The following is a 26,889-nucleotide window of genomic DNA, read 5'->3' on the forward strand; positions in this document are numbered from 1 at the left end:
GTGACCGTGGTTGTGGTGGAACTTTATTTCAAGATCAAACCAGGGATGGCTGTGGAAGGTATTGAATGGGGCTTGAGTTTATGAGAATCAGTCTCCAAGTTCTCGGGACTTTCCACAGCAGGTGTTTGCTGCGTAAGTGCCACGAGACAGAACCTTATCTGATATTTAAGCCAGCAGAATGAGTTATATATATCAACAAGCACTATTTCCTTACTAAGAAAAATATGTTTCTTCTTTCCTCTGGTGGAGCTTTTTGGCACAAATAAAGATACACACAAACAAACAGCACCTTCTGTGGCAGGTTGATCGACCGCTGCTTCGTGGACGTCGATGTTTGTTGTGTATCTTTAATGTCTTTGATGTGTGTCACTTGCCTGTTGGCAAGGTGGCAGGCCTTCTTGCATCCTCATCTTTCCCCAGCTAGGAATGGATGCATCCATACAAGTCCAGATAACCATTAAACATTCAGAACTTATCACCATTTCACAATCAAGCATAAATGTATTACTTACTGCACAAATGCATGCATTTAGAGCATGGTACTTATACACACACTGGCAGGATCTTATGACCAAAATAAGTACATAAATCCATTGAGGTTGATGACCCGTCTGCTGGTAGCGTCTCCATGCTCTGGACACTACACTGACAGCTCGCACTGGTGTGCTATTCTGAATGAGCTGTACTAACTGAGCCACTTGGGTGGGTTGTAGACACAAAAGTGAAAGCACCGCCAACAAAGTGACCAAGACATCATGCAGAATGCCTCGGAACTGAGAAGACGCCTTTGTTCATCACCTGCAGAGCCACTCCTTTATTGGGGGGTGTCTTGCAAAATGCTATTCCATTTGCTGTCCATCATTGTCTCCCTGAGTGGACAGTTAGATTTCACTTAAGTGTGACTGACATCGAGTTACAGGGGTTGGACAAAATAATGGAAACTTTTGCTTTAAGGTGTTACACTTTTCTCTACCAATCAATATTCAAACAGAATAACTGAAATTATTTATTTCAAACATTCATTTTCAAAATAATACAAAAAAATATGCACTTCAAATACAAACCAACTTCAATAGCAAACATTCTTCATTGAAAATACCTTTTATACAAAGAGCAACAAGACACACTCAAATGACAGGAAAATACAGTGAGGCACACCGAACAGTAAAAATGTGTTTTGGACTTGGAACAAAAACATAAAAAGAGAAGTCTGTGTGTAGACAATGAATGTAATTGTGATACAAAAGCATTCATGAACCAAAATAGCATTAACACTGCGTTGAACAAACATGGGAAGACACCACTCTTTGATCACATGTGCCACAATGTAATGCTGGGAAAATGAACAGGTATACAAAGGTAGCTTGATAGTAGCAGTAGTTTTGGCAGCATCAAAACAGTGCTACACATTATTGCAGCGGATTACAATTAGTAACAACCTCAGGAGTTGACACCCGGTCTCGATTTCAAAGGTGATTTCCCAGATGAACTCAACTGTATGACTTGCATCTTCTGGTAGTAAGCCTGAAGGTGGTGGTGATGACGATGATGATGATGATGATGGAGTTCGTGTGGGGGTTGGGGCGGAGAGAGAAGAAGAGATAGAGATGTTACAGTCAGAACAAATGTCTCCACTCATCCCCCATCCTCTTTATTAGCATTACAATGGTAGTGATACTGTAAACATTGGTAGGTCTTGAATAACAATTCTTGTCTGACCCACAACACCAACGGCTGTCTGCAAGGAAAGCTAACAGAACCTTTACTTACACTCTAGAGCAGACCTGAATTAAGTGCAGCCCTGGGGCCAAATGCAGCCCTTTGACATTTATGCGGCCCTCTCAGACTCGTGGTAAAAATGTAAAACTGATCCTGCTGTAATATTTCAGATGATTTTTTTTTACACTTTTCGGTCCGTTGCGAGTGGAACGTCCTTGTTTTGTTTTATTCAATTGTTTGTCTTTTCTGTTGACAATTTTAGTATTTCTTGTTGTTGAATTGAAATTAGATTTTGAAATGTCTGAGACACATTGAGAATCTTTAAAAGGAATGTTTTAAATGAAAAGAGACACAAGCAAAAGACATTTTTTTGCCTATATTTTTTACAACATAATTTTTAGTTTTCCAATCATGTCAACATTTTTATTCCCCATCTTGTCGCCTACTTCCTTTGGGCTTGAGGGCCACTTGGAGTATATAATGTGGCCCGTGAGGACATTGAATTGCCCACCCCTGCTCTAGAGCATCAAGGTTTACCTCATTGTTTAATAGTTGGCTAAAAATTACATGTTGAACCAAATGTATTGGCTCCAAAGGGACACTTATTGTTATGACACAAGCTGAGGCATTGAGTGTGAAAACATTTGCCTGTAAACTCCCCTTCTGGATGGGAAACAGCGACGTCACTCCAGTGTGTTGTTTGTTTTGTGACAGAGACGCTCTACGATGACATAATTTCATGGCGTACTCTTCTCCCAATGGTCGCATCATAATAAATGGAAATGAGCATAAAGTTGCATTTTCTTTTCATGCATTTTCACTAAATTACCTAAAAATGTTGAAACAATCGCCCCATCACTTTTAAACAAAATAATTTTCTGCTATTCTTTTCTGCAAATAGTGCCCAGTAGCTATAAGTCATTTTGAATTAAAAGGGACTTTCTACAATTTCAACAGCACACTGGTGGTGGGCTTTGAAAAATCAGTAGCATACAGTCAGAGGTGTGCATCAAGGAAACAACCCTTTGTTTTCTTTGTGTTCTGTCCCGTACCTTCAGATTGTCATAGTGTTTCTGGGAGCAGCAGTGTTGCTCCAGCGCAGTCTTCTCTTTAATGTAGAACATTGCACAGAGACTGCAACAGTACCCTGTTCTTGGCTGAATAAATTCCTGACCTACAGGGAAAGAAAGCTTAAGAAGAAGGCAACCAGGCTGATCAACCATGCGGTGGGAAAAAAATTGATGGCATCACCTAAAGGTTTGTCCGGGTTGAATTCGGGGAGCTGAACAACAGTGGGGTGTGGAGGGCAAAAACGCTTACTCTCAGTCTTGGATTGTAGTTTGCCATCACCTGCCAACAAAACGAAACCAGCATTTCGCTGTTAACAGGAGTCTCACCAATTGGAAGCAACAACGCGAGAGAGAGAAATGTGACTCATTCGTTGTCAGAAAAGGAGAGGATGATAGTAAGATAGATTTTCCGATCATCAAATTCAAACCACCAACCTTTGTTGTCCTCATGCTGCCGTTTTGTAGTTTGTAAGGTTTTATGCTGTTTTTGCTCTTGCCCACCACCATCATTTGTAGACTTCCGCAATGTCTAGGGAACATGTTTAGGAAATATTTAAGTCTTTAAAAAAATGGACATTTTAAATGTATTCAATTGTAAACATCTGTAACAGTCACCTGCGCAAGAGCGCCTCGTTCCTCCTCTTTTTTGTTGACCTTCGGATCCAGATCACCCAGATCTCCACCCTTATCCGAACCCATCTTCTTTACGACCTCTTTCTTCTCTTCCCTCTTATCAACTATCACCAGTTCCTGATCATCCACCTGTTTCAATCCTTCCATCGTGGAGTCAGTGGTTGGCAAAGAAGTGTTTGATCCCCCTATAGACTGGTCTGAATATGATTCATTCACCACTTCCGTTTTTATATTAACTGGACAACTTTCTTCAAATATTTTTTCATCTTTCTGCAATCTTTTCTTATTGGGTCCCGTTGAAGGAGATTCATTTGCTTCTTCTTCTTCTTCCAACTCCTCTGTCTTGTTTACGTTGTCGCTTTGTGGCAGTGTGCTCTCACTTTGGTTCATTCTGACCTTCTTTGGTCTTCCCCTTTTACGCTTCACGGGAAGTTTGTTCTCAGTATTGGTGTTAACAAATAAGTCAGATGTAACTCCCTTTTTCACATCACTATTCTTTTTCAGTGCCGTGCACCTTGGAGAGAGAGAGCGACTCCTTGTTGCCATCCGTTCATTCTGAACCGTCACCACCACCTTATATAAACGCTGACTTACAGGCTCATTTTCTAGCTTCCTTCTGCCAGACCGTGTAATCATCACTCTAGCTGGAGTTGAATCTTCATCCAAAGAGACTGAAACTGTTCTTTCCATTGATTTTGCAAGGGTCCTTGTGATGGTTGACCTTGCCCTTCCTCTGGAACACTTACTTGGTGTCTGAAGGTTGCTGATATTTTGCGCCAGTTGTCCTTCGCATGCTGTGCTGCTTACGTGGCTGTCCTTCATTGCTACAGCTGCTGATTTGTTTTCTGTCTCATCCCCTTTTGATGTGCTGCTCTGCTCAGTAGAAGAAAGACCTTGCTCACCATTTTCGCAAACCAGTTCTGCTGCATCCAGTTTCTGCAGCTTCTTCTCTTTACTGACATCCATCACTTCAGCGCTGTCAGCGAGCAGCTGGGCAGGTTGGCCTTCGCAAAACTTGCTGCTTTCTGATGTCAAAGTTTTGCCTTCTTCCACTATTGTTTGGACATCACATGCTGCCTCAGCTTCCTTCGATGTCAACAATGACCCTTCATGTTCTCCTAAGGCAGATCTCTGTTGAACTGTAGTTTGATTTTCCAAAAATCTGATTACCTCACATGGAGAACCATCACCAGTCATTTCAGGAGTGGAGTTTGAGACCTCACTATTTCGGTCAGGAAACATCTGCTCCTTGTGTGTTGTTAATACTTTTTCAGTTGAATCGCCTTTCTCCGTTGAACATGAACCACCATTTTTGCCAGTGGGTTTGTGATCCACATCTTGAGTAGGAGATCCTACAGGGTCTTGGTTTAACAACTTCAAGCTTTTAGCACGCAGTCTGTTCTCTTCCATCACCTTCAACCTGCCATTTTGGGGCACGCTGTCTGCTTCTTTGGTTGTGGAATCTGATGTTGAAGAATGCCTCAATGAGTTGCTCATCTCTGTGCATTGGGCCTCACTTTTCTCCTCTGGCAACCATTTAGAGGAAGTCTGTTTGGGGTTGAAACATGATTTTAATCACTACATACACACAGACTTAGACGTTTGTTTTACTATCCTTGTGGGGACAGATTTGTCATTGCCTTCTCAGCCTCTCATCCTAAACCTAACCATCCAAAACAAATGGCTCACCATATCCATGAACCAAACTTAAACCTAATTATAAGGACCCAGTTATTTTGAATTCTTCATCCTCAAATTGAGGCTTAACCTCACGGGGTCAAGCCAAATGTCCCCACAAAGTCATAAGGCCCTCACAAGAATTGTGTTTTGTCAAGAATTGGTCCCCACAAAGCAAGATAAACAAGCCCACATAAATATATGTAACAGTGATGTCTTCATATGAGGAAGTCTGGGTTCAAGCTTGTCACAACATGCACGATAGTCACCAAGCCACAAGTGAGATCAAAGACAGGAACATTATCATGCTAAACAGCTCTCTTTCAGTGATAAACAGTTGTTTGTACACATGCTCCTAGGAAACGGGTTTGGTCACGCTCACGTCTGAAGCCTCATAATCTTCAATAATGCAAATATTGATTTTACATTAAATATTCCATGGAAACGGTATATTGATTGGCGGGTTCAATTACTACCACAGAGGTAACAATCAAAACACAGTCTTTTGCCATCATTTCGTTTGACAAAGGAAGTGAATCCACTGAGTAATGTAGATATGAAGCAGGCAATGACGGGTTTAACTCACCTCTTTGTTCTCACTGTCAAACGTGTGGCCTGTGTCCTTTTGGTGCTCATGAATTCTTGGTTTGCAGGGCTCATCACTTGTGTCAACCGTCACTGTCATGATGTTATTTCCATCATTCTGAGATTTTGGGATCAGCACCTCCTTTTCCACTTCAGTTTTCTCCATGCTCTCATTTGTCTCATCCTGTTTGGAATCTACAGAAGCCTTTGTTTCTGTTTTTTCTGCCATTTTGGGGGCATCATTTATTTCAGGATTACCAGCTTCTGCCGACTGAGGAGTTTGACCGCTGGCCTGCTGTAGGGACCTTGACACTTGATTTGAAACATCGGGCAGTGAACGTTGTTCCTCCTGCTTCACAGCTAGGGAAAGAGTTCCTTGTTCTTCCACCTCTATGGAGTTCTGTAGCCGCTGTTTGAGACTTAGCAAACTTTGGATAAGAACAAATGATTATAATTTCAAATAGTAATGAAGCAGAATATTTCATACATTTAACTTTTTTTAAAATGTATCTGCTTATCAGAGACCATTCACATAAAATCTATGTTAATGTAAAACATTGGGATAAACATCAAGAACCAAATTATAAAATAGTAAAAAATACAGAATGTATATATGTAAATAATAATTACCTTTCAACTCTATAGGTTGGATTCCTAGTAGGACAAAAGGGGAAAAAAGAGGTTAAGATTCAGTCAAGTACAAAACAATATGATGTGCTTCTTGGGCAAATTTCAAAGGTCCCAGTTAATTTTTGTGGGGCTCTCCAAACCATGGATGCAGTGATAATTTAAACAAATGATGGAGACATGACCATTGAAGTTTCAAAAAACGCAGGTGATTGATGAACGTGATCTGACAAGAATCACACATTTCAGTTCATGTATCAAACCTTTAAAGGGTCCCTATTATGGTCTCCAAAATCTAAGGATTAGCAAGATGATACGTTGCCTTCACATTTACTGGACTGTAAAAGAACAATGTCATGCATTTCAGGAACAACAAGTCTCTATAATATGCTACATTTTGCACTATTCCTTTACATATAGATTTTCATATGTAATCATGAGCACGTTCAGGGATGACGCACCACAGTGTATTAACACCTCTACCATTGCACTGACGGACTTTCAAGACTTCTTTACTGTGGTCACAAATTTCCCCAAACAATAATGAACCGCTTTTTATCTACACGTGAGAGGAACAAGAACGGTACTTGCCTTTCCTAAAGACCCTGCAACTACGGTTTGTTTTTTAAATCCAGACAAAGTACCGGATTGACAAACTCTCCCTATGCTCCAAAGATTTTACACGAACAATTGAACACAGACCTGTACATAGTGTACACAGCACTTTACAAATGAGTGTCTAGGTAGTCAGGAGTTGGTGCGATGTGGTATCATGTGGTATCTGTCCAAGCGGACGTGCAACTTTTTGCTCTAAATACTTCAGTGACTGATACGTTTTAAAGTTTTGGGTATCGTTCATTTTTGTTGTCTTTTGCACAAACAAGTAAATAAACATTTAAAGTTTTAATCTAGGGAAACCTGTTCTGAGTATGTGAGATTCCAAAAGACGTCAGCCAATCAGTGATGCTCACTACAACATTTATCACTTGGGCAAAATGTCTATGCAGCGTCAGCACAGACAGAGACAGACAGAGTAAGCGCTTCCTCAAATTTCAAATTGAGTCCACCAAATGCACTGACACTGCGTACATGGAAAACTGCTGTGAGGGAAGGTTCCGAGGTGTCTTGTTCGCGTCACTGGCATTGGTCATTTCAAAGCAGATCTGTGGAGAAGAACACAGAAATTAATTGAAGTCTCTGTTTCAAATGACACATTTTTTTCCTTCCCTTGGTTGTTAGAAACATCTGTGCATGATGGTCGCAAAAATGTACAAACATTTTATTACCCTGTTGGCAAGGGGCAGAATGCTGTCATAAGGCCCCATTGTTGATGTCACCATTTTCAGAACACGCTCAAAGACTTCATCAGTGAACTGGAAGATCCACACATTCAGCAAGCGCTCAGTCAGCGATTCTGGGTCTCTGACAGGCTGGAAAAAACATGAATTTAGACGGAAGACAATATCTTACATTGACAGTCTACATTTAGAGAGAACGGCAACTTACAGTGTTGCTCAATTTCATCATGGACGTGTACATGTTTTCCTGCAAAGAACAAAAATATGGATGTCAAATATAGCTTCAATGCAGCATTCAGTAGAAGAGAAGGTAACATCACAGTGGTTTCACATGGAAAATGACAGTTTGCCAGTTTGTCCAAAAGCTATGAAGATGATGTCATGATGAAACAAGTACCTCATTGCAAGGATTGAATAAGTCATTGATGACGAAGTGTACATAGAGCTTCACGCCTTTGACACTCATGGGACTTTTCACGTGACTGCTGGCAAAGTCATAACATGAGGACCAATCATCGAAATGTACAAAGGCCTGAAAAATAACACAAAATAAGAGAAAGGAAGGACAGAAAAACAATGAAGAGAAAATAACACTTCATTCTGAATTGATGTTCATGTAATTACCCTTCGCTGCAGAGGGAGAACAATCACTTTGTGGATGAGTAGATCCTGACTCGTCTTTGGAAAATGCGTCCCAACTAGCTCAACAATGTCTTTGAATGTGTATCCTTTGACTGGTAAACCGGTCAACATAACAGTTTGGAACTTGGCACCATCTTTCTTGACTCTCTGTGCAAGAAAGTCAACTGCATATATTTATGGGAACATCAACCCTTCACTTTTACAGCTCCATTAACAAGCCTCATTTCATGGTCACACGTCATCAGCAGTCTCCTAAAACTTTATTGCTGAATTGAAGACACTTACCTCAATATCTGCCACCTCATTGACACTTACATACTCTAGTAAGAGAGAGAAACAAACCCTGTCAACGATAACTATGACTATGAATATGCAGAAAACGTATTAAGACAGACCTGGGATGCAGAAGGTTGGCGTCACCGTCATGAACATATAAGGACTGCTTGACAGTGTCAACTGAAATGGAGGATCACAACCGCTCGGAATTCTGGAGCTTGTATCAGCACCTTTTCCAGGCGTCTTGACTGTCTGTTTTGGCACTGATGACAAACAAGACATTCATGTCATTTATGCGTAGTTATAGACCGTTATCAGAAAAACAATAATAACAAAAGTATTGCATTATTACACACTGTTGCGACAAGATGGGAAGATTAGTGGCAGCTGGTGAACTAAATTCTAGGGCCGGTTGTCTCAGTTTCAGATTCAAACACCACAATACATATAATTTTACACTAACAACAAAAAAGCCATGCTCTGTTAAACAGTACGTATCAGAGACAGTACCAAAAATATTTATTAGCAATTGATGGAAGCAGAAGAAGAGCTCATGGAGAGGTTCTGGCTTCTGCCATATGTGAATGTACTTACCCTGTAGCCGTCGAACCCTCGTCCCAAACGCTTGCTTATGTTGGTGGAGCCAAAGTCCAAACTGATCTGAACCCTCAAAAGTTTTGAATTCTATAAAAAGCTACAAAAAATAAACAAAACAAATGTATTATTTGCTTTGTAGGTAATGGCTTTTTATAAAAAGAAATGCATTTTTGCTTTCTCATGACAGCATTTTAGAATTGATCATGACTGGAGCACATGCCTTGTTGAGCAGTGGCAGGAAGTGCAGAACAGAGGTGTTGCTTTTTAATGCTTCCATCATGTCTTTGATTTCACTTTGGGAGATGTCGCTGAAATAGACTGTTTTGGAGCCATTGGGGACCAGATTCTGTGAAAGAAAATCTTCAGTAAAAAACATTGACCCTGGCCACAGTTCAAGTCTCTGCAACTAAGGGGAAATCACTTACATGCTGTACTTGCTTGATGACATACCTAAAAAACAGCAACTGAAACAAGAAGAAAAGACATTTGGGGGGGCAGTTATTTCTGAGATCCCATTTTCTAGATCTTATTTTATGTAGTAGTTGATTTCCAAGACAGGACAAATGCTTACCGGTGAGCTCGCTATTGTGTCAACACTCAAAACCTGAAGTTTCAGTTTCCGGCCTCTCAAAGTGAAAGAAGAATGGATGACATCATACAGGTATTTTGCATACTGAAAGATGACAACAGCCTGAAAAGACAGGAAACATAACACAAATATACTTCTCAATAGACGGACGACTGTGGTGGACATACCAGCCGTGCTTCAGTCATAATGCAGACTACATTGATGCCAGACCTCCCTATGTGCGGCTTGATCAGATTGATGAGGTCATTCTCTGTGTAGCTGCCATTGTCACACTGGGGCAAGTTGGTGATTAACAGCTGCCTCTTATTAAGTGAGATGAACTGAAGAAACATGAAGAGAAGACGACCATTAAAAATGCTGAGTCTGCAGCTGAGAAGGATTCAGCCACAGACACTGCAATGTTTTTTCTTACACACAAGCCCAAAACCCAGTTCAACACAACAGTTTTGGATTTGTGATCAATGTCCCAAGACTGCATCGATATAATATACAATACCTTCTCTTTGCTCATGCGACGGAGGTTTTGAAGACAAGAACGCTCTGCAGAAAATAAAAACATTTTTAGAAAACCAAAATCACCCCAATTATAAACACATATTATTTGTTTTGATTTACTATTTCCTGCCTCTGGTAACTCACAGTGCCACTGCGCTAGGCTACTAGTGGAACAAAAAAGCCTTCAAGTGTAAAATGGGATCATTGGAAAAATTACCTAGTTTACGTTGGAACTCGCTCACATTAATGCACTCCAACACGTTCAGTGACCGGAAGGAACCCGGCATTGCAGTCTGCTTCGTTGCCAACGTAGCAGTTGTTGGTGGCTTAGCTGGTTCAGCAGGACCTTTGGAAAAATGGCAAATTATTTGCAATCAACATCGTTCAAGTAGGCGGCAATTTACCCGTTTTCAAATTCTTCATCCCAAGTTGTGGTGGTCCAATTTGGCTTTTCTGTGTTGTGTGCGGTTGAGTAGACTCTGGCTTGCACTGCTGGGCCGGCTTGGCGATGCCTGTGACCATAATTTTAGAGAGAACAATCAGGAACAGCACTTCCAAAGCAATATGTAAGGCGCCCCAGATCAGATTCAGTTCATATCAGTTGGTTGAGAAGAGATTATCCAACTGGACCTATCCAGCTATGTAGCAGATGGTAGTGCAGAATTGAGAGAAGGAAAAGCTTTCAGCGCTCACAAAATGGGCAAATGCTCACAAAACGTTTAACATACGAAAGGTGGTCAGGATCTCTGTTTTGAGAGACTCATCCTCCTGCTGCTGACAGGACCAACATCAGTTTTGCAACTGGTTGAACCTGAGGATGCACAGCCCTTGCACATTTCGATCCCCCATGTGAAAGTGCTATTTGAGGACTATAATCGCACTTTGCACAAAATTATCCCGCACAACCTGGTTCAGAACTGAGAACTAGTATGTACCGTTCACAGTGTGCACAGATCAACAGCCCCCAAAACTAGGCGTTTTAGAAGTGGTCTCTCTGCACTGCAGTATATATGATGCACATTGCTGACCTAACATGAGACTTGCAGGATGACATACTTACCAGATTGAGTTTGTATCTTATTGATATTTGTGTGTTTGTGTACATTCTTGGATGGACATTTATTCAATTTGTCTGTCTGCTCTGTCAGTGCAGAAGGGGATGAAAGTGAAGGAGGCGTTGGAGTGGTCCCCATCTTTGCTGTCGAACCAGGACCTACAGAAATAGTCAAATTTGAAAAAGTCGTAAGAACACCTTACTAAGCATTTGAAGTTTCTGCAAATAATTTACTAACCTGGATTCATCTCAACCTTGCCTGTCATGACTGAGACATCTTGGCTTTGCTTTGTTTGTTGTTGAGTGGACATTGGTTTGCTGTCCTGGTGCTGCTTGTTGATGCCTATATTTGAGGACAGTACAATCACTAACACCAAGATTCTTACACTTGAACACTCAATTACAACTGGGATCCATGTGAAGGTGGTCTGATTCAGATATGTTGCCATGTAAATAGGAAGCAGTGATGGGCTTATGAGGTTTCATGAAACGTCCTTATTTTCAAAGATGGCACTGCCCGCTCTGGAATCTTTGGATTTGAACGACAGTTGTCATGAATGCTCACATAATTTTTATACCAACAGTGCCACCTACTGAGCTCTGAAAATGAAGACACTGCTCCATCCTCAGCCTCATCCGCTCATCACGAGTAGCAAGCATCTTAAGTCCGTGACTGCAATCTGAGTGAAGTATCATCCATCATTATCATGTGAGTCAGTCACTTTTGCAAATGATTTTTACAAAAACTCTCGACCAGACCTGCGTGCTGCCGTCTCAGTGACAAGACAATGTGACATTGCTAAACCCAGAGTTGCAATATTACAAATATAGATAGAGAACATTCTGTATCACCTGGAGACAAAAAAGGTGGTCGCCTGAGTGCGTATTTAACAGAGGTTTGAAAGAATTGTCTACTATAGAAATATGATGAAGACGGTACATTTTCGGAATTGCTTTTTACTTTGCAACTCATTCGCATCCTTGCAGCCATCCAGTACACTTGACGCATTCCTCTGCTTCTCTGTCTCAGCAGCAGCTGAAGGAGGTTCAGTCTTCTCTGGTTTCACTGTAGAGGCAGGACCTTCAAAATGCATCAGTCAATTGTGAACCACTTAACTATTACAGGTTAAAATAAACTCATTGATGCTTAATATTTCATAGTGACACCACCATATAACGATCTAGGCATCACATTTCCAGATAGAAACACTCACCAATGAGAGGCCTATTTACATCCGTGCACTCCTGTGCAGTCTGCGATGGACGTGGATTCAACTTTTCTGCCTGTATTGTAGTTGCTGCTGAAGGTGCAGCAGGTGAAGGAGGTTCAGGAGCAGCATGTGAAGGAAGTTCAGGAGCAGCAGGTGAAGGAGGTTCAAGAGCAGCAGGTGAAGGAAGTTCAGGAGCAGCAGGTGAAGGAAGTTCAGGTGCAGCAGGCGAAGAAGGTTCACGTGCAGTTTCTGGTTTTGCTGTAGCAGCAGGACCTTCAGAAAAGAGATGATTCAATTGGTGAATTAATTAGCCAGTTTAAAATGACAGAAAATAATGTATAAACAAACCTAGTTTCAAGTCTTCCGCCTCAGTATTCACCCTCAAAAGATCTGTGCGGAGCTGCATGGACTCTGGTTTGCACACCTGCTGGTCAACTCCTGCAACTTTCGATCACAAGTGCTTGTTGTGAGCATCACACAAAAAGCTGGATTTATCATTAAATCGGTTAAATCACATGAGATCACATCACTCTCATGATTATTACGAGTTATATCACATTACTTTCACCTGGGAAGCATAGGCACAGACATGACTGCGGCCAAACGTTGACTCTTTCAATTACAATATGGAGTCACCAACTCCTTTAACTACTAAATAACAGTCCAATCTGAGTTAGAACGCGGAGGTCTATTATCTAAGATACATTGTGGCAACTCATAGCTGCAGTCCAAATGCAACTATGCAGCTAATTCCATGAACTAGGCTCCATGCAGTCTACCAGCAGCCTATTTCCGACACACTGATCACCCTGAGTGCATCTCAGTATCACACCTTACCTGAAGACTTTTTGTTTTTTATTTTTCATCTGTATCGTTCAAAAGTTATTTCGGCTTGTTTTGTACTTCAAAATATGAAGTACATGAAGTCTTACATTTGGTCCAGACTTATTACCACGTCTATCAGGTCAACACTGATGAAATGCAAGGTCGACCTTGTGTGACACTAAGCTGACACAGTCACGGTAACTTGAGCATTGAGTATGGATTTAGAGAAGCTAAATTGCATGCGTTTTGTTGAAATGTAACGTCAGGTAAGAATAACTGGGATGCTTACCACTGACAGGTTGAGATGTGTTCATATCTGCGCACTCCACAGCAGATGGCGAAGGACATGTATTCAATTCTGTTGCATGCTTTTCAGTCAGTGCAGAAGGTGAAACTGGTTCAGGTGTCGTCACTGGCCTCGCCCTAGAAGCAGGTCCTACAAAAACAATGCAATATAAGAAATGGGCAACCAAAACATGGTTTTCAAGCAAAGACACAAACCTGGTTTCAAACTCTCAATACTCATAAGTGATCCATCCTGGCTTTTCTGAGACTGGAGTGGTGTGGTCTCCGGCTGGTGCTGCACAACATCTGAAACCTTGTCTGCAGCCATTTCTCCTCCTGACGTTTGGTGCTCAGGAGTTGAGGAGGCTACCGGTGGGGAGGTCGCTTTGACAACTATGCTTTTGATTGGCTCAGTTTTGTCCGGGCTGGTTTCCTGCTCCGCACATTCAACAAGGACATTTGCTAGGAGAGCACTTCTGGAAAATATAAATGAATAGAACTAACAACAGGAATCAACAAATTCTCACAATTACTTTTTGAAAATCTCCCAATGAGAGAGTGACATAAAGAACTGTCCTGAAGCATGCAATGAATACGTCTGTCCATTAGGTGAGCCCACAACACCAAAAATGATCAGCCTGTTCTACTGACAGCCAAAAGGAGAAAACCGTTTTTATGACTTTCAGTCACTCCATGACTGCAATAACAATTTCAACACAACGCCGCAAGTCAGCAGTCAGTACAGTTTCCTTGACTCTATTGCCTTTTCCAGGTTCGTCTCTACAATGAGCATACAATCGTATGCATGCTCAGAGGGAGGAATCCCATCCTCAGACAAGTCCTCCCCCTCCTTTTATCACACACCGAAAGTAAGCATGAGCAACCCTCACAACAGCTGTGCTCATCAACCCTGAGGAAGTCACACTTGCATGCAGTCAGAATGCTTTTCTTACTTGTCTGGAGACTTCCTCTTATCTTCAGATGGCACTTCCTGAAACACAAATGAGCAACCAGTTTAATTACGCACACTAAAAAGTCTTCAAAACAACTGTAAATTAGGATTTGTTGCAAATAATATTCAGTTCAGATCAGCTCAAGAGTTCATCGGGAGTCCAAACTGTAAGGAGAGAAAATAACATCGACACCCACATTTACTATTCCGTACCTTTGGTTTGACAGTTATTTTGCAACCTTTGACTTCTAAGGCCTTCAATTTTTTGGCATCTTCCTCCCTCTCAAAGCAGACCACAGCCTAAGAAGAAACACATTTCATTAGTCAGCATATTTGCATAGGTTATAATATGCAGCTGCCACCGTGAGCAACAGTGACAACAAATGGGAAGACATAATCTATAAGAGGAAAATTAAAGTGAAACACTAACTTACTTCCTCTCGACAGCGAATCAGCAAAACCGATTTCGTTTTTCCCACACACTCCACAGCTGACTTAACATCATCTCGGGTGATACAAGGTAGAACTCCACAGAGTTTCACCATGGTTGGAGATGAAGGTTTATTAGCCTGCGCAAAGAATCCCGGTTAGACTCTATTTCTTTTAATAGGGATTTGCACACATGCACTCAAGCAGCTGGAAAGGACTTGCATTCATCTACCACAGACTTGTGTACAGAAATGCCACTCCAAGTACAAGTCATCATCTTCGAATAACAAACAAAAAACTAAACTGCAACAAAATGTCAGTTAGTCTTGGTGTACAGTGGCATTTTGTGATTAAGTCTAGCGGTGCTTAAGACAGTTTTGGATCAGCACCAAAACAAGCATCTCATGCAGGAAAGAGCTCAGTGAATGAGGTAAAATGAACCTCCAATGGGCTTCTACAGTTTTGACCTACTACTACTAAAAGTTATGTAAGTAGTAGCTACACAGTTCTACAGTGACTGACCAGAGTCTTCTTGTGGAGCAAAGAAAATTATTTTGAACCTGCATGACAACAGAACAGAGTCACATGGTCTTGGTTGTACTACCCCGGCAAGTTGAATTGATCTTCACATTGTTTTTAGCTCTGTAGTAACTTAAACCCAATTATAGGGTCCCAGTTGTTTTGATGTCTTCACCCTCAAATTAGGGCTTGGATTTGTGGGGTCCAGCCAAATGGTGCCCACATTTGGCATTTCGGGACAAGCACACACAGACACTTTTGTTTCAAACAGAAACAACGTTTTTTTTTTTTAAATCATATCTTCAGGATTTACAAGGTTTTGACACAAGTAGAACTGTCAAGGCAATGGAGGCTTGTTTAGCGCCACTATTTGTCAGATCAATCTGTGCTGACCACTGTACAGCCAGGTGAAATATAAGGTCATTGTGACACCTTATCTGAAGTTTGTTTTCAGATAAACATTCCCAGCAATCAGGAGCCAAACAGCAAGGGCATCAGAACTGAACGTTTGTAAAAGATTATTGAAAGGACAACTGTAGTCAGGTTCCAATGAATTTCAAGATATCAATAACTATTGAACAATAGTTTAGAAACTAGCGTAATGTAATAACTATTGAACTACAGTAGGGGGTATATATATATATATATATATATATATATTTCCATGAATACTTTTTCATTCTATTATGTGTTGGACACCGTAGAGTCTTCCTTGAAACTGTTTTATGATTAAACTTATCGGGAAGTTTGTCTCCAACATCATCATTTGTTTAAATATACCGTAATAGTTAACTATGTGTCGAGATAAGAAATTCAGTGTTTCATGTCTCCCGTAGAACCCACTCGTGTCTGCTCTGCCATCTTGATTTAGGGGTTAAATTGAGCTGTCTGCTGTCATTATACAAACTGTCAGTCCTTTGTCTACTCTACTATATTTGCCAACCCATCATTCAAATTCAACAAGTCTACAGGCGGAGTGACAGAAAATGGACATTTTCATTATTCACTTAAATAGTTCACTTGGGAGTTTTTTGTTGCTACTTCTGTTGAGATGACCTTCTGTCCTCATTGAAAGTGGGAATGGACCAGCATGTGGGGGCCCCTCGGAAGAGTGGGGAGGCCTAAATTGTGAGATTTTGGACTAGAATGACTTTGCAATTGGCTTCTCTGCACCAAAATTTATCTCAGACTGACCTTCAGAGCAAACAACACTCACATGATGTGTTGTTTTCAGTCTTCCAATTCATTTCACACCTCTCTTTATGCAGCATGCACATTAAAATTCTGTGATTGTGTAGACTTACATCAGTATTTGAATGTATATTTTTCTTCGGCTCAAGAATTGGCATTTTATCAGCGGCAAAGAATTTGGAGCAAAAATTGCTCCAGGTTGGTGACAAACTCGTAACTGGTCTTTCACTTGTCTCTTGGCTGAGGACGACAGAAAATGACTCGTCATTTAAATCTAGTATGAAGTTAAATATGAAAAGAGCAACTTGTTTTGCAAACCTGGAAAGCTTTTGAGACAAGCTCGGAGATGCTGATCTGTCCTCTTCAAAGCTCTGCTGGTGAACTATTGTTGAACTCTCCATTTCTGACGCTGCAGAGTTTCCCTCCCTGCTGCTCTGCTCACAGGAATCCTCCTGGAAGAAGATAATTTTAAATCGTCGACCGAAATATCCATCCCACCCTACTGGTACAGTAAGCTTCAAAAGCTGAATGATTGTTGAGAGATTGTTGTTGACTCAATCAAGATATTTTTAGTTTTGTATAGTTCAGCAGCTGTTTAAAATGTTTCTGCTTACTTCTTTGGCAAGTCCACCAGATACAAACTGTACTGGAATGTTTTCACCATTGAAAAAGACTGGCGAATAACGTCCACAGACCGGTTTCTAATGGTTTCGTAACTTAGAGCAATCTTCTTGTCTCAACTAAGTATTTCAGGGCATCGATGAGTCATTATGTCTTGTTTATCAAACAAGTATCAACTAGCCAGAACACTGTGATCAACCAATTGTTATCCACAAGACAACCAGCCAAAGTCACAGCCGACTATTTGTGATTCATCATTGTGCAAGCTGTTTCCACTGGACAAAAGCCTCTGCTTGACACGGAGAACAAAAGAGATGGACTGACCAAGGAACACATAGTGCATGCCACAGCACGTCAGTTTCCCATATTGTTGGTTGAACAAGATTTCTCAGATCACCTGACATAAACAAGTTTATGTTTATGTCTCCCAGCAACTACAACAACAAAAAAAGAAGCACCGTGGACTACAAACTACTATTACAACTATGCAGTGACTCTGAATTGAGGAACACTGGATTCACATTTTTACAAAATAAATGGGATCTAAATCAAAATCTGTGTAGTGGGTGGTCAGGGCGGGCACGGCCACAGGAAAGGCACGTCTAAATCTTCAGTTAAGGTTAACATTTTATATTTATATTTGAATTTAACATACATATTTAATATCTTAATTTAGATACATGATTTAGATATAGCATTTATACTCACATCCGATATTTAGATTTTCAGTATATATAAATGATTTCAATTTAGATTTATTCTTTAGATTTAACATTTACCTTTAACTTTAAATATAGGGGTAACAGGGTTCTCCCCAACTTGGTCTTCAAACAGAGTTTTATTCAAAGCAGCCCTGGAAGTTCACAGAGTTGCACACACAGCATATGAGCCACCACGGACGATACAAAACTCTGTTCTCTCTTCCACTTTTATACCAGTGACAACCTCATTACACAACACATTTGCCATAACCATAGTAACTGGAAACATTGCATCCCCAATCCCCTTCGATTCGATCTCAACACTATATGTGCAGATATCTTCAGCTTGTTTCAAGCCATATTCCTGCACCTAAACATTGAGCAGCATTAGTCAGTAATTTTCCACAGGGGGCAGATGATGACTCCTTGTATTAGGTACTGACAGAGCAATACAGTGATCAATCGGGATGTTCGGCTCGTAAATGTGTTGAGACACACGGACAGACTTGGGCCAATCGGACCTGTGCCTGCCAGGTGAAAGCCCAGAGTCTCCTCCTGATTCATGTTTTACTTTAGCTACTCTCTCTCTTAATTCTGTCTATTTGCTGCTACAATATTGACATTTCTTCCTAGCAAGACAAATAAAGGTATATATTCCCTCATTCTGACAAACAACAACATCAGACAATGAACTAGCTGAACAGGAATTCATGAGTGAAGGTGAACAATAACCTCGGCCAACAACTGTAACACGGATTAGTCCTACACTTGGTTTTTCCAGCAATCAAAACAACAAAAGCAATGCTTAGAAACATGCCACACACAAATATGGACGGTTCAGATGGAAGTGACTTGTACTCTAAACATAAACTTACACTCTGTACAGGTGGAGGCGTAGAATCTGGAGAAGAGCAATGTGATGACGGCAGAGGTGATGAGAGGGGTTCAGCCTTGTCCGCTCCAGCGTCAGGAGGAGAGGCTGCGTCCACAAGTTTGTCCCACGCAGCCAGGACGGCTGGAGCCAAAGACTTGACCACGGCATCAATGTCACATTTGTCGGACAAAGCTTGGACATCTGAACAAAAAATGTTGAAGGTTGGTGAAGAAGTGGTTGAGTTTTTCTGTTCTACAAGAAGGAGACAGTTACCTGGCACTTCCAGCAAACTTTCAGCAAGCTGCTCCGCACTTGTCTTCCCTCCATGGTCAGAAGACTTATTTTGCTTTGTGAGAACAGTTGTTTTGTCACTTGCGGACGACAAAGAAGGTCTCTCCTTACTCCTGCTCGTGGATACGGGCTTTCTTGAGGTCAGCGTTGATGACCGTCGATAATTGTGTGGTGGCAGTTTTTTGTGGGGGCTCCTAAGAGGAGATGCAGTTCTACGATTTGATGTCCTAATGGGCCTCCCAGCACCCCTATGGAAAAGCATAAGAAGATTAAAAAAAAAAAAGTTCCATGGTGAAAAGATCAAATTTGACAGAACCTAGGTCTACATCTGGAGGTGAATGGTGATCTTGAACGGGACCTGGTCCTGCGCTTCTCCATTCTTTCCCCAGGTCGACAGTATTTACTTGGACTTCGATTGTCAGGAGATCCACGGCTTCTACGTGAAAAAGAAAAAAGAAATGACCAAACTTGACAATACAGAACATATTGAGATGAAGAGAAACACACTTTGGATACTTTGAAGATGGAAAACACAACCAAGACGTGAGTAGGGTGTTCAGACTACTGATTCATTCCCAGGTCCATTTGGCATACAAATCTGAGATGTGAACACAAATGAAGGGGGCTTTGGCCCAGTACTTGAGTCCACCTGGAGATGTGGACTGTGTCCCGGGCTTCTCACAGCAGGGGTGTGATACGCTCCCCAAGGCAAATAGCCGCAACATGCAGGAAACTAGGCAACCAGCACAAGTCACACAGAGAAAACAAACGGCAGGGACCGCAGAACAATGATGCAGCAGAACTACACTCATTGACTGACAAACTTTGATTAGATCTGCGACGAAAACACGACTCAAAGTTGATTCATTTAATCTTACACTTGAGTCTGATGTAAATTTCACTTAACTTCTACTGCACATTATGACAGTGAAATACTTGAATCCACACAATTACACTCACGACATCAGATAATCTGTGAAGACGAAACTAACCTGTGTCTACATCTGATTGTGAGCGGCGACCTTGAGCGTGACCTGGTCCTTTGTTTTTCCTTCCAGTCTTTCGACCCACGACACTGACCAGGACTGCGCTTATGAGGAGATGTGCGCTCTCTACGTGCCATAGAAAAAGTGACGTAAAATCCACAAATCTTCACTTATTATGTATTTGTAAATGTATCAGCAAACTGCCGGACCAAATTTTCACATCCATGAAAGTACAGATAGAGTCCCTTTAAACAACCATGTCATCACTTACAGTATATAGCAGGGGTCACCGAACTGTGCCAGAAAGGGCTGCAGTGGGTGCGGGTTTTTGTTCCAACCAATAAAGCACACACAGTTTTACCAAAAACTAGCAACAGCTGACTGACAATCACCTATTACAGATGACCTGCTTGGTGAAACTGTATGTGCTTTATTGGTTGGAACAAAAACCCACACCCACATTCAGCCCTTTCCAGAACACTTTGGGGACCCCTGTTATATAGTATTTTGGGCAACAATTTTATTTATCGTCACTTCAGGTGATGAAGGATTTAAACATAAGATTGCACCTCAGGCACATATTGCTATCTAATGCATATATAAAGACGTCTGTGGCTTGTTTGTTTGTTGATAGAAAATGAATATAAAAGAGAACCTGGGGTTGCACCTCGATGTGCAGTGAGAACTAGATGACAATGAGCCATTTCTTTCCCTCTTGCTATCCAGAGAGTGACGGGATCGACGGGGAGTTGGTGAGTCGGGCGAAGCATGGCTCCGATGACTCCTTTCTGTAGGGGAATTATTTCCTTCACTGCAGGACAAAAAGATGATCAGAGGATGGGTGGGAAACACACAGGGCTCTTGGGCAATAGAAGCAGTTTTATTGCAGAGGTGTCATGTAGAGCCCAGATCGGCTCAACAATGAGGAAAATAGAGGGCCGAAGATAAGGTTATCTATGGTCTCCAGGCCACGCAGGTTCTGGACAGTGAATCAGGGTTGAAACCTAAATTGAAATTCCTTTACCTTGACAGCTGTAATTATCTACAGTGTAATGTTTAAATACAAATACTTGACAGTAGTGACAGTGGCTACCCCAACACCACCAAGTACAGAGCAGTGAATTCAGAAATAACCTGAGGCTCCTTCCAGATGCGGGTTGTGAACTTGACTGCGATCTCCTGCAGGGTTTATCCTTGCTATCCCTGGTGTTTAGGCAATGTTGGTGACCTTGCGCATCACTGCTCTCCTGGATGCTTTTTGAGGAGGAGGTGTTCATATCTTTAGTCGGATCACTGATGAGAAAACAAGAAAAATAAGTGTGAACAGAAACATATTTCAACATGGTTCAAGTATGAAGAGTCAGTGTTTTGCTGAACACAACATGTACAACATCCTGCTGTACTCCCCCCCATAACTTTTAGATAATAGATACATTGGCTTTTTTCCAATTGCCTTTTAATACAATACAATACTGACCCAACGCAGAACCCCCAAATTACTGACACACACACACGCACACTTTTTCATTTCTAATCTATCCAATTTCTATCCTAGTTGGGATGAGGTTTCTCACTGACATAATGCTTTACCTCTCGCCAGCCTCTCACCCAAAACCGAACCATCCGAAACAAATGGCAAACCTTGACCAGGACTATGAACCAAAATTATACCCAATTATAATGACCCTTTTATTTTGAAGTGTTCTATTCTGTTATTTGAAATCTTCAAATTGAGGCTTAACCTCATGGGATCCACAAAGTCTTACGGTCCTTACAAGGACAGTGTGGTCCCCACAAATTACGATAAACAAGCCCACACAACCAACATGGCAACGCGGGTGACCTCCGATCCTGACTGTGATGAAGCCATGCTGAATACTTGGTACCTGATCAAGCTCCTACTTTACACAATGTTCAAAGCATACACCCAATATTTACATCAGAACGCCACCATAATCCCTGATCTTTCTTTTAAACATCTCCACACTTTTTGACCAACAATTTTACCAACATTAATACTGATGTACGGCATGCAGCTTAAGTTAAAAGAAGTCCATAAAACAGTCAGTTCTGACCTCTTTGATGAGTCTTCACAGCTTTCTGGGTCAGGAGTCACCAGCTCCTGGCAGTCAAAATAGTGTAGAGATTAACCTTAGTGTCCTATTCATCATCATCATCATCTTCATCATCATCATCATCATCATCATCACCGATAAGGTCACACTGCTGATGACATAGTTAAAGGACAGTTGAAGCTTGATCCAAATTCAAAGCCCTGAATCTTGATCATGTATGCACAAAATATTGTTTGACCAAAGACGATCTGTTTAAACTGAGGGCCCATTTGGAAATGCTTTTTTCTGGTTCAAAAAGGTACACGAGACAACTGGCCTTGAAAAAATCCCAACATCTTCCAAAAGCAACGTGTTAGCAGACACAGTTTTGGTCACACCACAGCAGGAATTCCACAAATGAATATCTCACATTTAATTTTTGAAAACATATCTGGATCTACATAGGATTTTAAAGATATCTTCCTTGAATAAGCAGTTTTAACCAAACCAGTTATCATCATCATCATCATCGGATTTTGCATGAGAGACCATGAATTGTGATTCAATGGAAATATTCTGAGGTTATTTTAAACTTTAGATGTCGCATATTTACTTGTATTGATCCACCTGAGTATTCATTAACATGTAGTCATCAAATCATGCGTTCACATTTACCATTTTTTTTCTGAACACAGATTAATGATTTACACGTATTCAATCTAGATTATTCATCATTCATTTCATTGTTCATCTGTTTGAGTTTGCTTACATATTACCACCACATCCTGGAGTTGAGTTTAGCTAACTCAAAGTTTAATTTCCCCTACTTCAAAATGGAAAGTTTAATTTCAGTTCAAACAACTACTAAGTTGCTTGCACAGACAACTGGGGAGGATCGAGAGGTTTTGGTTCCTCTTTTTAAGCGCATTTACAGTAAAGAGAGAGAGTTGAACTCTGCCAGTTTTTGCAGAAAGGTCTGGTGGGTCTTATCACTCTGCTTAATGCAAATGATGTGCTGTTGCTGGGCAGAGACTGAGACCTACTGATAAGAGGGACGAACATCATGGAATCCTGGGGCGCACCCAGTACACATTGCAGAGACTGGGAAGTGGGGAGTCTGGGTCTTTTTGGTCTGGGACCAGCCCCCGTGAGGAGACCTCAGATAAGCAGTTTGAGATGGATGGATTGTGGTAGAAAATTCAAAGTTTCTTTCCACACAACTACTTATTATTAGTAGAGGGTGATAATGTGCCCAAGTTTGTGTTCTCCAGTTGTACAAAGTTGTCTTGTGCCCGCATATTGTCTAGAACCTCTGATGGCTGATGTCTCACAGAGAACTGCGGTCAAACTGTTATCTATCGGCTATAAAGGTCAGCTGGTTCCCTATCTCGGACGCTCCTGATTCCTTCACATTGACATTAGGCTGTGCTCCTGGTTAAACTCTGCCTGCAAGTTTTGAACTGATTCAACGTTTCATGTGATACCAGATTTTTAATCCAAGCTCAAACTAAACTACAATACTTCAAGAATCTTAAACTATTTGAGCAACTCTGTTGCTGTACCACTCTTGTTACTTGCTCTGAAGCTGAACAATTACTTCATCCTCGAAGAATTCCGGAGATCCCAAATATCTTTGAAGGATAAGCAGATAAACAGCCTTCAACAAGTGAATGTTATCCTCTCCATACACTGCATTCATGCAAAGGAAACTAGGCTCCAAATATCTAAACATGCTTATACAACAAACTGCGGAAAACAAGCATATCATTTCTAATAGTGACCAGATTATTTTTTTCTTTGTAACAGACCACAAATCAATAAAAAAAGAGACTAATTCTGAACATTGAAATACAGATGTGTGTGATAAAAAGGCACAGCCACATCCTACTACTCACCTTTGTTTGGGGACTCTCTTTGTTTCTAGTGCTTGGAGGAGGTGAACAAGAGATTTGTGTCAGAACTGGAAGAGTAACTGTCACTTTTAATTGACTAGTATCGGGGTTATATTTTGATTCCCGCACTGATTTTGAAACAGCAAAGACGTGGTAGACGGGGGGTTTTGATGTGAAACAACTGCATTTGGTAGACTGACAACACTGCTTTTGTTTGGGCATTTCCTGATCTTCTGTAATTTCTCCTGCCCTTTCATCCAGTGGGGGCATGTCAGTGTTCAGTTTCCGCTGCTGCTGTTCTCGTAGAATTGCCTTTGTCGGCACGTCCTGCTCCTCCTCCAGCTGTTGCTGAAGTTCCTGTTGTTGTTTTGAAGGTAACACATGGACCTCGCACATGGGTTGTGGCTTCTCTTGCAGACAACACATGGGTTGTTGCAGCTGTTCCTTCTGCTTTGCAGACATCTGATCTGCACCGTCCTTTTGTTGTATGAGTTGCCTCACTGTTTCTACGTCACTAAAGGTGTCAGTCGGAGAATGGCTGTGGCTAATGTTTTCTTTTCCACCAGTCACAAGGACTGGTTGGACAGTCTGGATTTGAATGCAGGAGTCTGACTGGGATCCAAAGTCAGATTGCACTTTGTTAGCCAAAAAAGTGTTCAAGGTTGTGTCAGCTGAAATAATGGGATCATTTGTTATGGCGCAGCTCACAACTGGAGATGTCAGAGTTGAAGAGGCAGGTGATTGTTTGCTAAAATCACTCTGAGAAGTCACAACTAAGTTGGGCCCTGAATCAATATTGGAACACTTCTCGGTCCCTGCCTCTTGTCCAAGACTGGCATAGTCGGGGATTTTCAACATCAATCCAGCACTTGCACAATCTGAAGTAGTATTTTTCAACTCTTTTCCCTCTGCGATGCCTCCAATATTCTTGCTTGTATATCCATGGTCTACAACTTTACACTGTAACAAGGCGTCCTGTTTGTCCTGCAGGATCTCTGGCTGGCCAGGGTCCCCACAACTGTCACTGTTGGCATCAGAAGCTCTGTTCTGTGGGGGTTTAGGATGTGGCTGATCTGGGCTTGCCTGTCTATTTACTTTCTCATTATGGATTTGTTCTAAGATCGATGGTAAGCTATTTCGATTAATTTCCTCGTCAGGGTAAGAAAGAAGTTTATCCAGGTCTTCCTTACCTAGTCCAAACTGTCTAAGAATGTCAACAGCTGTGGTTATAAGTCGACTGTATGTAGGGCGACTAGCTGGTTTATCAGGCACTACAACGTCAACATCCCCAAGCCCTGGAATGAATGTCTGGTCACATGATGGTTCATTGGAAGAAGAGAGCCTTGTCTGAGCACCAACACTGGTCGTGGCATGATTTACGGACTTGCTGTGTGTTTGTGAAAGTGCAGAAAAATGCATGTTGGATCGCTTCTCTAGGAGAAATGAGAGATCCTCGCAGCTGTCCTTACACCTCTGGTTGTCGGACAAGTCACTGTCCTGTGGTGTTGTGGTAAAATGAATGTTAACAGATGTATGCCCCTCTTCAATGATTGAGCTGCTCTCTTGAGCAGTGTTCAGCGTCACTCTCAACCCAGTGAGTGTGCTAGGAGGTCCACTAGAGCTGCCTATGCAGGACTCTTTCACAAGTTGAGATGGTTGACTGCAAGACTCTTTTGCAGGAGGTTTACTGTGAATATCCAAATAGTTGGACATTGTGGCAGCAATCTTGGACACCGTTTCAGAGACTTCCACAAGCAGTCAGCAGTTGAGAAATAGTTGAAGGCTTTTGGGAAGCGAACATGTTGGTGCTGATTTCACAGGATGAATGCAGCCAAGTCCATAGTTTGTCTCTATGGGAGCAGGGCCTGAAGTTGCCAGCCACAGAAGAAGTCACCAGTCAGAATGCAGCTTCGGGAAGCCCTGCAAATGGAGTTCCTCAGGAGTACTGGAGAGGCAGAATGCTGACAAGGGTCCAATTGCAATGCATGCCGGGAGAACTGCAAAGAAAAACAAAAACATGAAAGTAAACAACAGGTAACGGTTCGGGATGGGGAATATGGACAAAAAGATTCATGATTCATTTTGTCATTCTATTCCCTGTGTTGGACACACTACAGTCTCTCTTGAGACTGTTCAATGGTGAAACTTATTAGTGGAGTTTGTCTACAACATCATCATTGTTTATGTTTACGCCCTGATCAGTGAACCCTAATCGGGGACGCCACCACCAATACCGGAGCGGATGTCCGTCCAATATCCAACTATTTTCACTGTGGTGTTTAGCCCAGGCACCAGTGCGGCGGGAGACCTGTGCCGTCGGGTTTGGATTTCAAGGTTTTGTGTACAGGGCAATTGGCTATAACACTACCACTTTATCATTGACATAATAATACAGGATGGAATAATGCTACCAGTCGAGACATTCACTACATGTGCACAGGGAAGGAAATCAAACATTAATTCAATCGAGTATTAACTCTCCTATAACCCAGTTGATGGTAGTAGAGGAGCCAGTCGATTCTTTAGTAGTCAGGGATCAATGCCGTTGTGCCTTTTCAGTACTTAATTCGTACTCAGTTTTATTTTGTTTTTATATCAAAAGTATTTCTTCAAAAAATGATAAAAAGGATAACGAAACAGTAAAATCAATAAAGAATAAAATGCAATACAAAAATGATAAAAGGATAATAAAACAATAAAATTCAAAAAAGGATAATAAAAACAATAAAATCAATGAACATCAATAAACTCAAGGGTATCGCCAGACGCTAATACCCAACAAAGTCAAAGGCACCG

At 41.4% G+C, this 26,889-nt stretch overlaps 1 protein-coding gene across 7 annotated transcripts in view; it reads right to left on the reverse strand.

Moving 5' to 3' along the window:
- Positions 1-1,007: 1,007 nt before the first annotated feature.
- LOC128755417 (uncharacterized) overlaps positions 1,008-26,889 on the reverse strand; it is a 35,769-nt gene continuing 9,887 nt past the window's right edge. For 2 of the 7 annotated variants that reach the window (XM_053858850.1, XM_053858849.1), the window contains exons 2-43: positions 24,097-26,090; positions 22,223-22,269; positions 21,282-21,440; positions 20,803-20,958; positions 20,154-20,273; positions 19,478-19,597; positions 19,144-19,409; positions 18,872-19,071; positions 16,993-17,126; positions 16,788-16,914; positions 14,970-15,104; positions 14,749-14,835; positions 14,537-14,574; positions 13,800-14,059; positions 13,588-13,734; positions 12,822-12,917; positions 12,477-12,746; positions 12,203-12,343; positions 11,501-11,605; positions 11,269-11,421; positions 10,613-10,720; positions 10,426-10,554; positions 10,210-10,253; positions 9,881-10,033; positions 9,696-9,815; positions 9,550-9,588; positions 9,345-9,470; positions 9,122-9,221; positions 8,647-8,790; positions 8,537-8,571; positions 8,234-8,398; positions 8,007-8,141; positions 7,818-7,856; positions 7,598-7,741; positions 7,401-7,474; positions 6,315-6,338; positions 5,686-6,112; positions 3,405-4,970; positions 3,225-3,318; positions 2,971-3,069; positions 2,772-2,893; positions 1,008-1,524 (exon numbers count right to left, since the gene is read on the reverse strand). In XM_053858850.1, coding sequence (XP_053714825.1) covers positions 1,441-1,524; positions 2,772-2,893; positions 2,971-3,069; positions 3,225-3,318; positions 3,405-4,970; positions 5,686-6,112; positions 6,315-6,338; positions 7,401-7,474; positions 7,598-7,741; positions 7,818-7,856; positions 8,007-8,141; positions 8,234-8,398; positions 8,537-8,571; positions 8,647-8,790; positions 9,122-9,221; positions 9,345-9,470; positions 9,550-9,588; positions 9,696-9,815; positions 9,881-10,033; positions 10,210-10,253; positions 10,426-10,554; positions 10,613-10,720; positions 11,269-11,421; positions 11,501-11,605; positions 12,203-12,343; positions 12,477-12,746; positions 12,822-12,917; positions 13,588-13,734; positions 13,800-14,059; positions 14,537-14,574; positions 14,749-14,835; positions 14,970-15,104; positions 16,788-16,914; positions 16,993-17,126; positions 18,872-19,071; positions 19,144-19,409; positions 19,478-19,597; positions 20,154-20,273; positions 20,803-20,958; positions 21,282-21,440; positions 22,223-22,269; positions 24,097-25,806 — 8,442 coding nt within the window. In that variant the 5' untranslated portion in view covers positions 25,807-26,090 and the 3' untranslated portion in view covers positions 1,008-1,440. Of the gene's footprint in view, positions 1,525-2,771; positions 2,894-2,970; positions 3,070-3,224; positions 3,319-3,404; positions 4,971-5,685; positions 6,113-6,314; positions 6,339-7,400; positions 7,475-7,597; positions 7,742-7,817; positions 7,857-8,006; positions 8,142-8,233; positions 8,399-8,536; positions 8,572-8,646; positions 8,791-9,121; positions 9,222-9,344; positions 9,471-9,549; positions 9,589-9,695; positions 9,816-9,880; positions 10,034-10,209; positions 10,254-10,425; positions 10,555-10,612; positions 10,721-11,268; positions 11,422-11,500; positions 11,606-12,202; positions 12,344-12,476; positions 12,747-12,821; positions 12,918-13,587; positions 13,735-13,799; positions 14,060-14,536; positions 14,575-14,748; positions 14,836-14,969; positions 15,105-16,787; positions 16,915-16,992; positions 17,127-18,871; positions 19,072-19,143; positions 19,410-19,477; positions 19,598-20,153; positions 20,274-20,802; positions 20,959-21,281; positions 21,441-22,222; positions 22,270-24,096; positions 26,091-26,889 lie in introns of those variants that run through there. The other 5 variants (XM_053858854.1, XM_053858852.1, XM_053858851.1 and 2 more) reach the window with 5 other exon arrangements.

This window comes from Synchiropus splendidus, chromosome 3 (assembly GCF_027744825.2).
Source record: "Synchiropus splendidus isolate RoL2022-P1 chromosome 3, RoL_Sspl_1.0, whole genome shotgun sequence".
NCBI lineage: Eukaryota > Metazoa > Chordata > Actinopteri > Syngnathiformes > Callionymidae > Synchiropus > Synchiropus splendidus.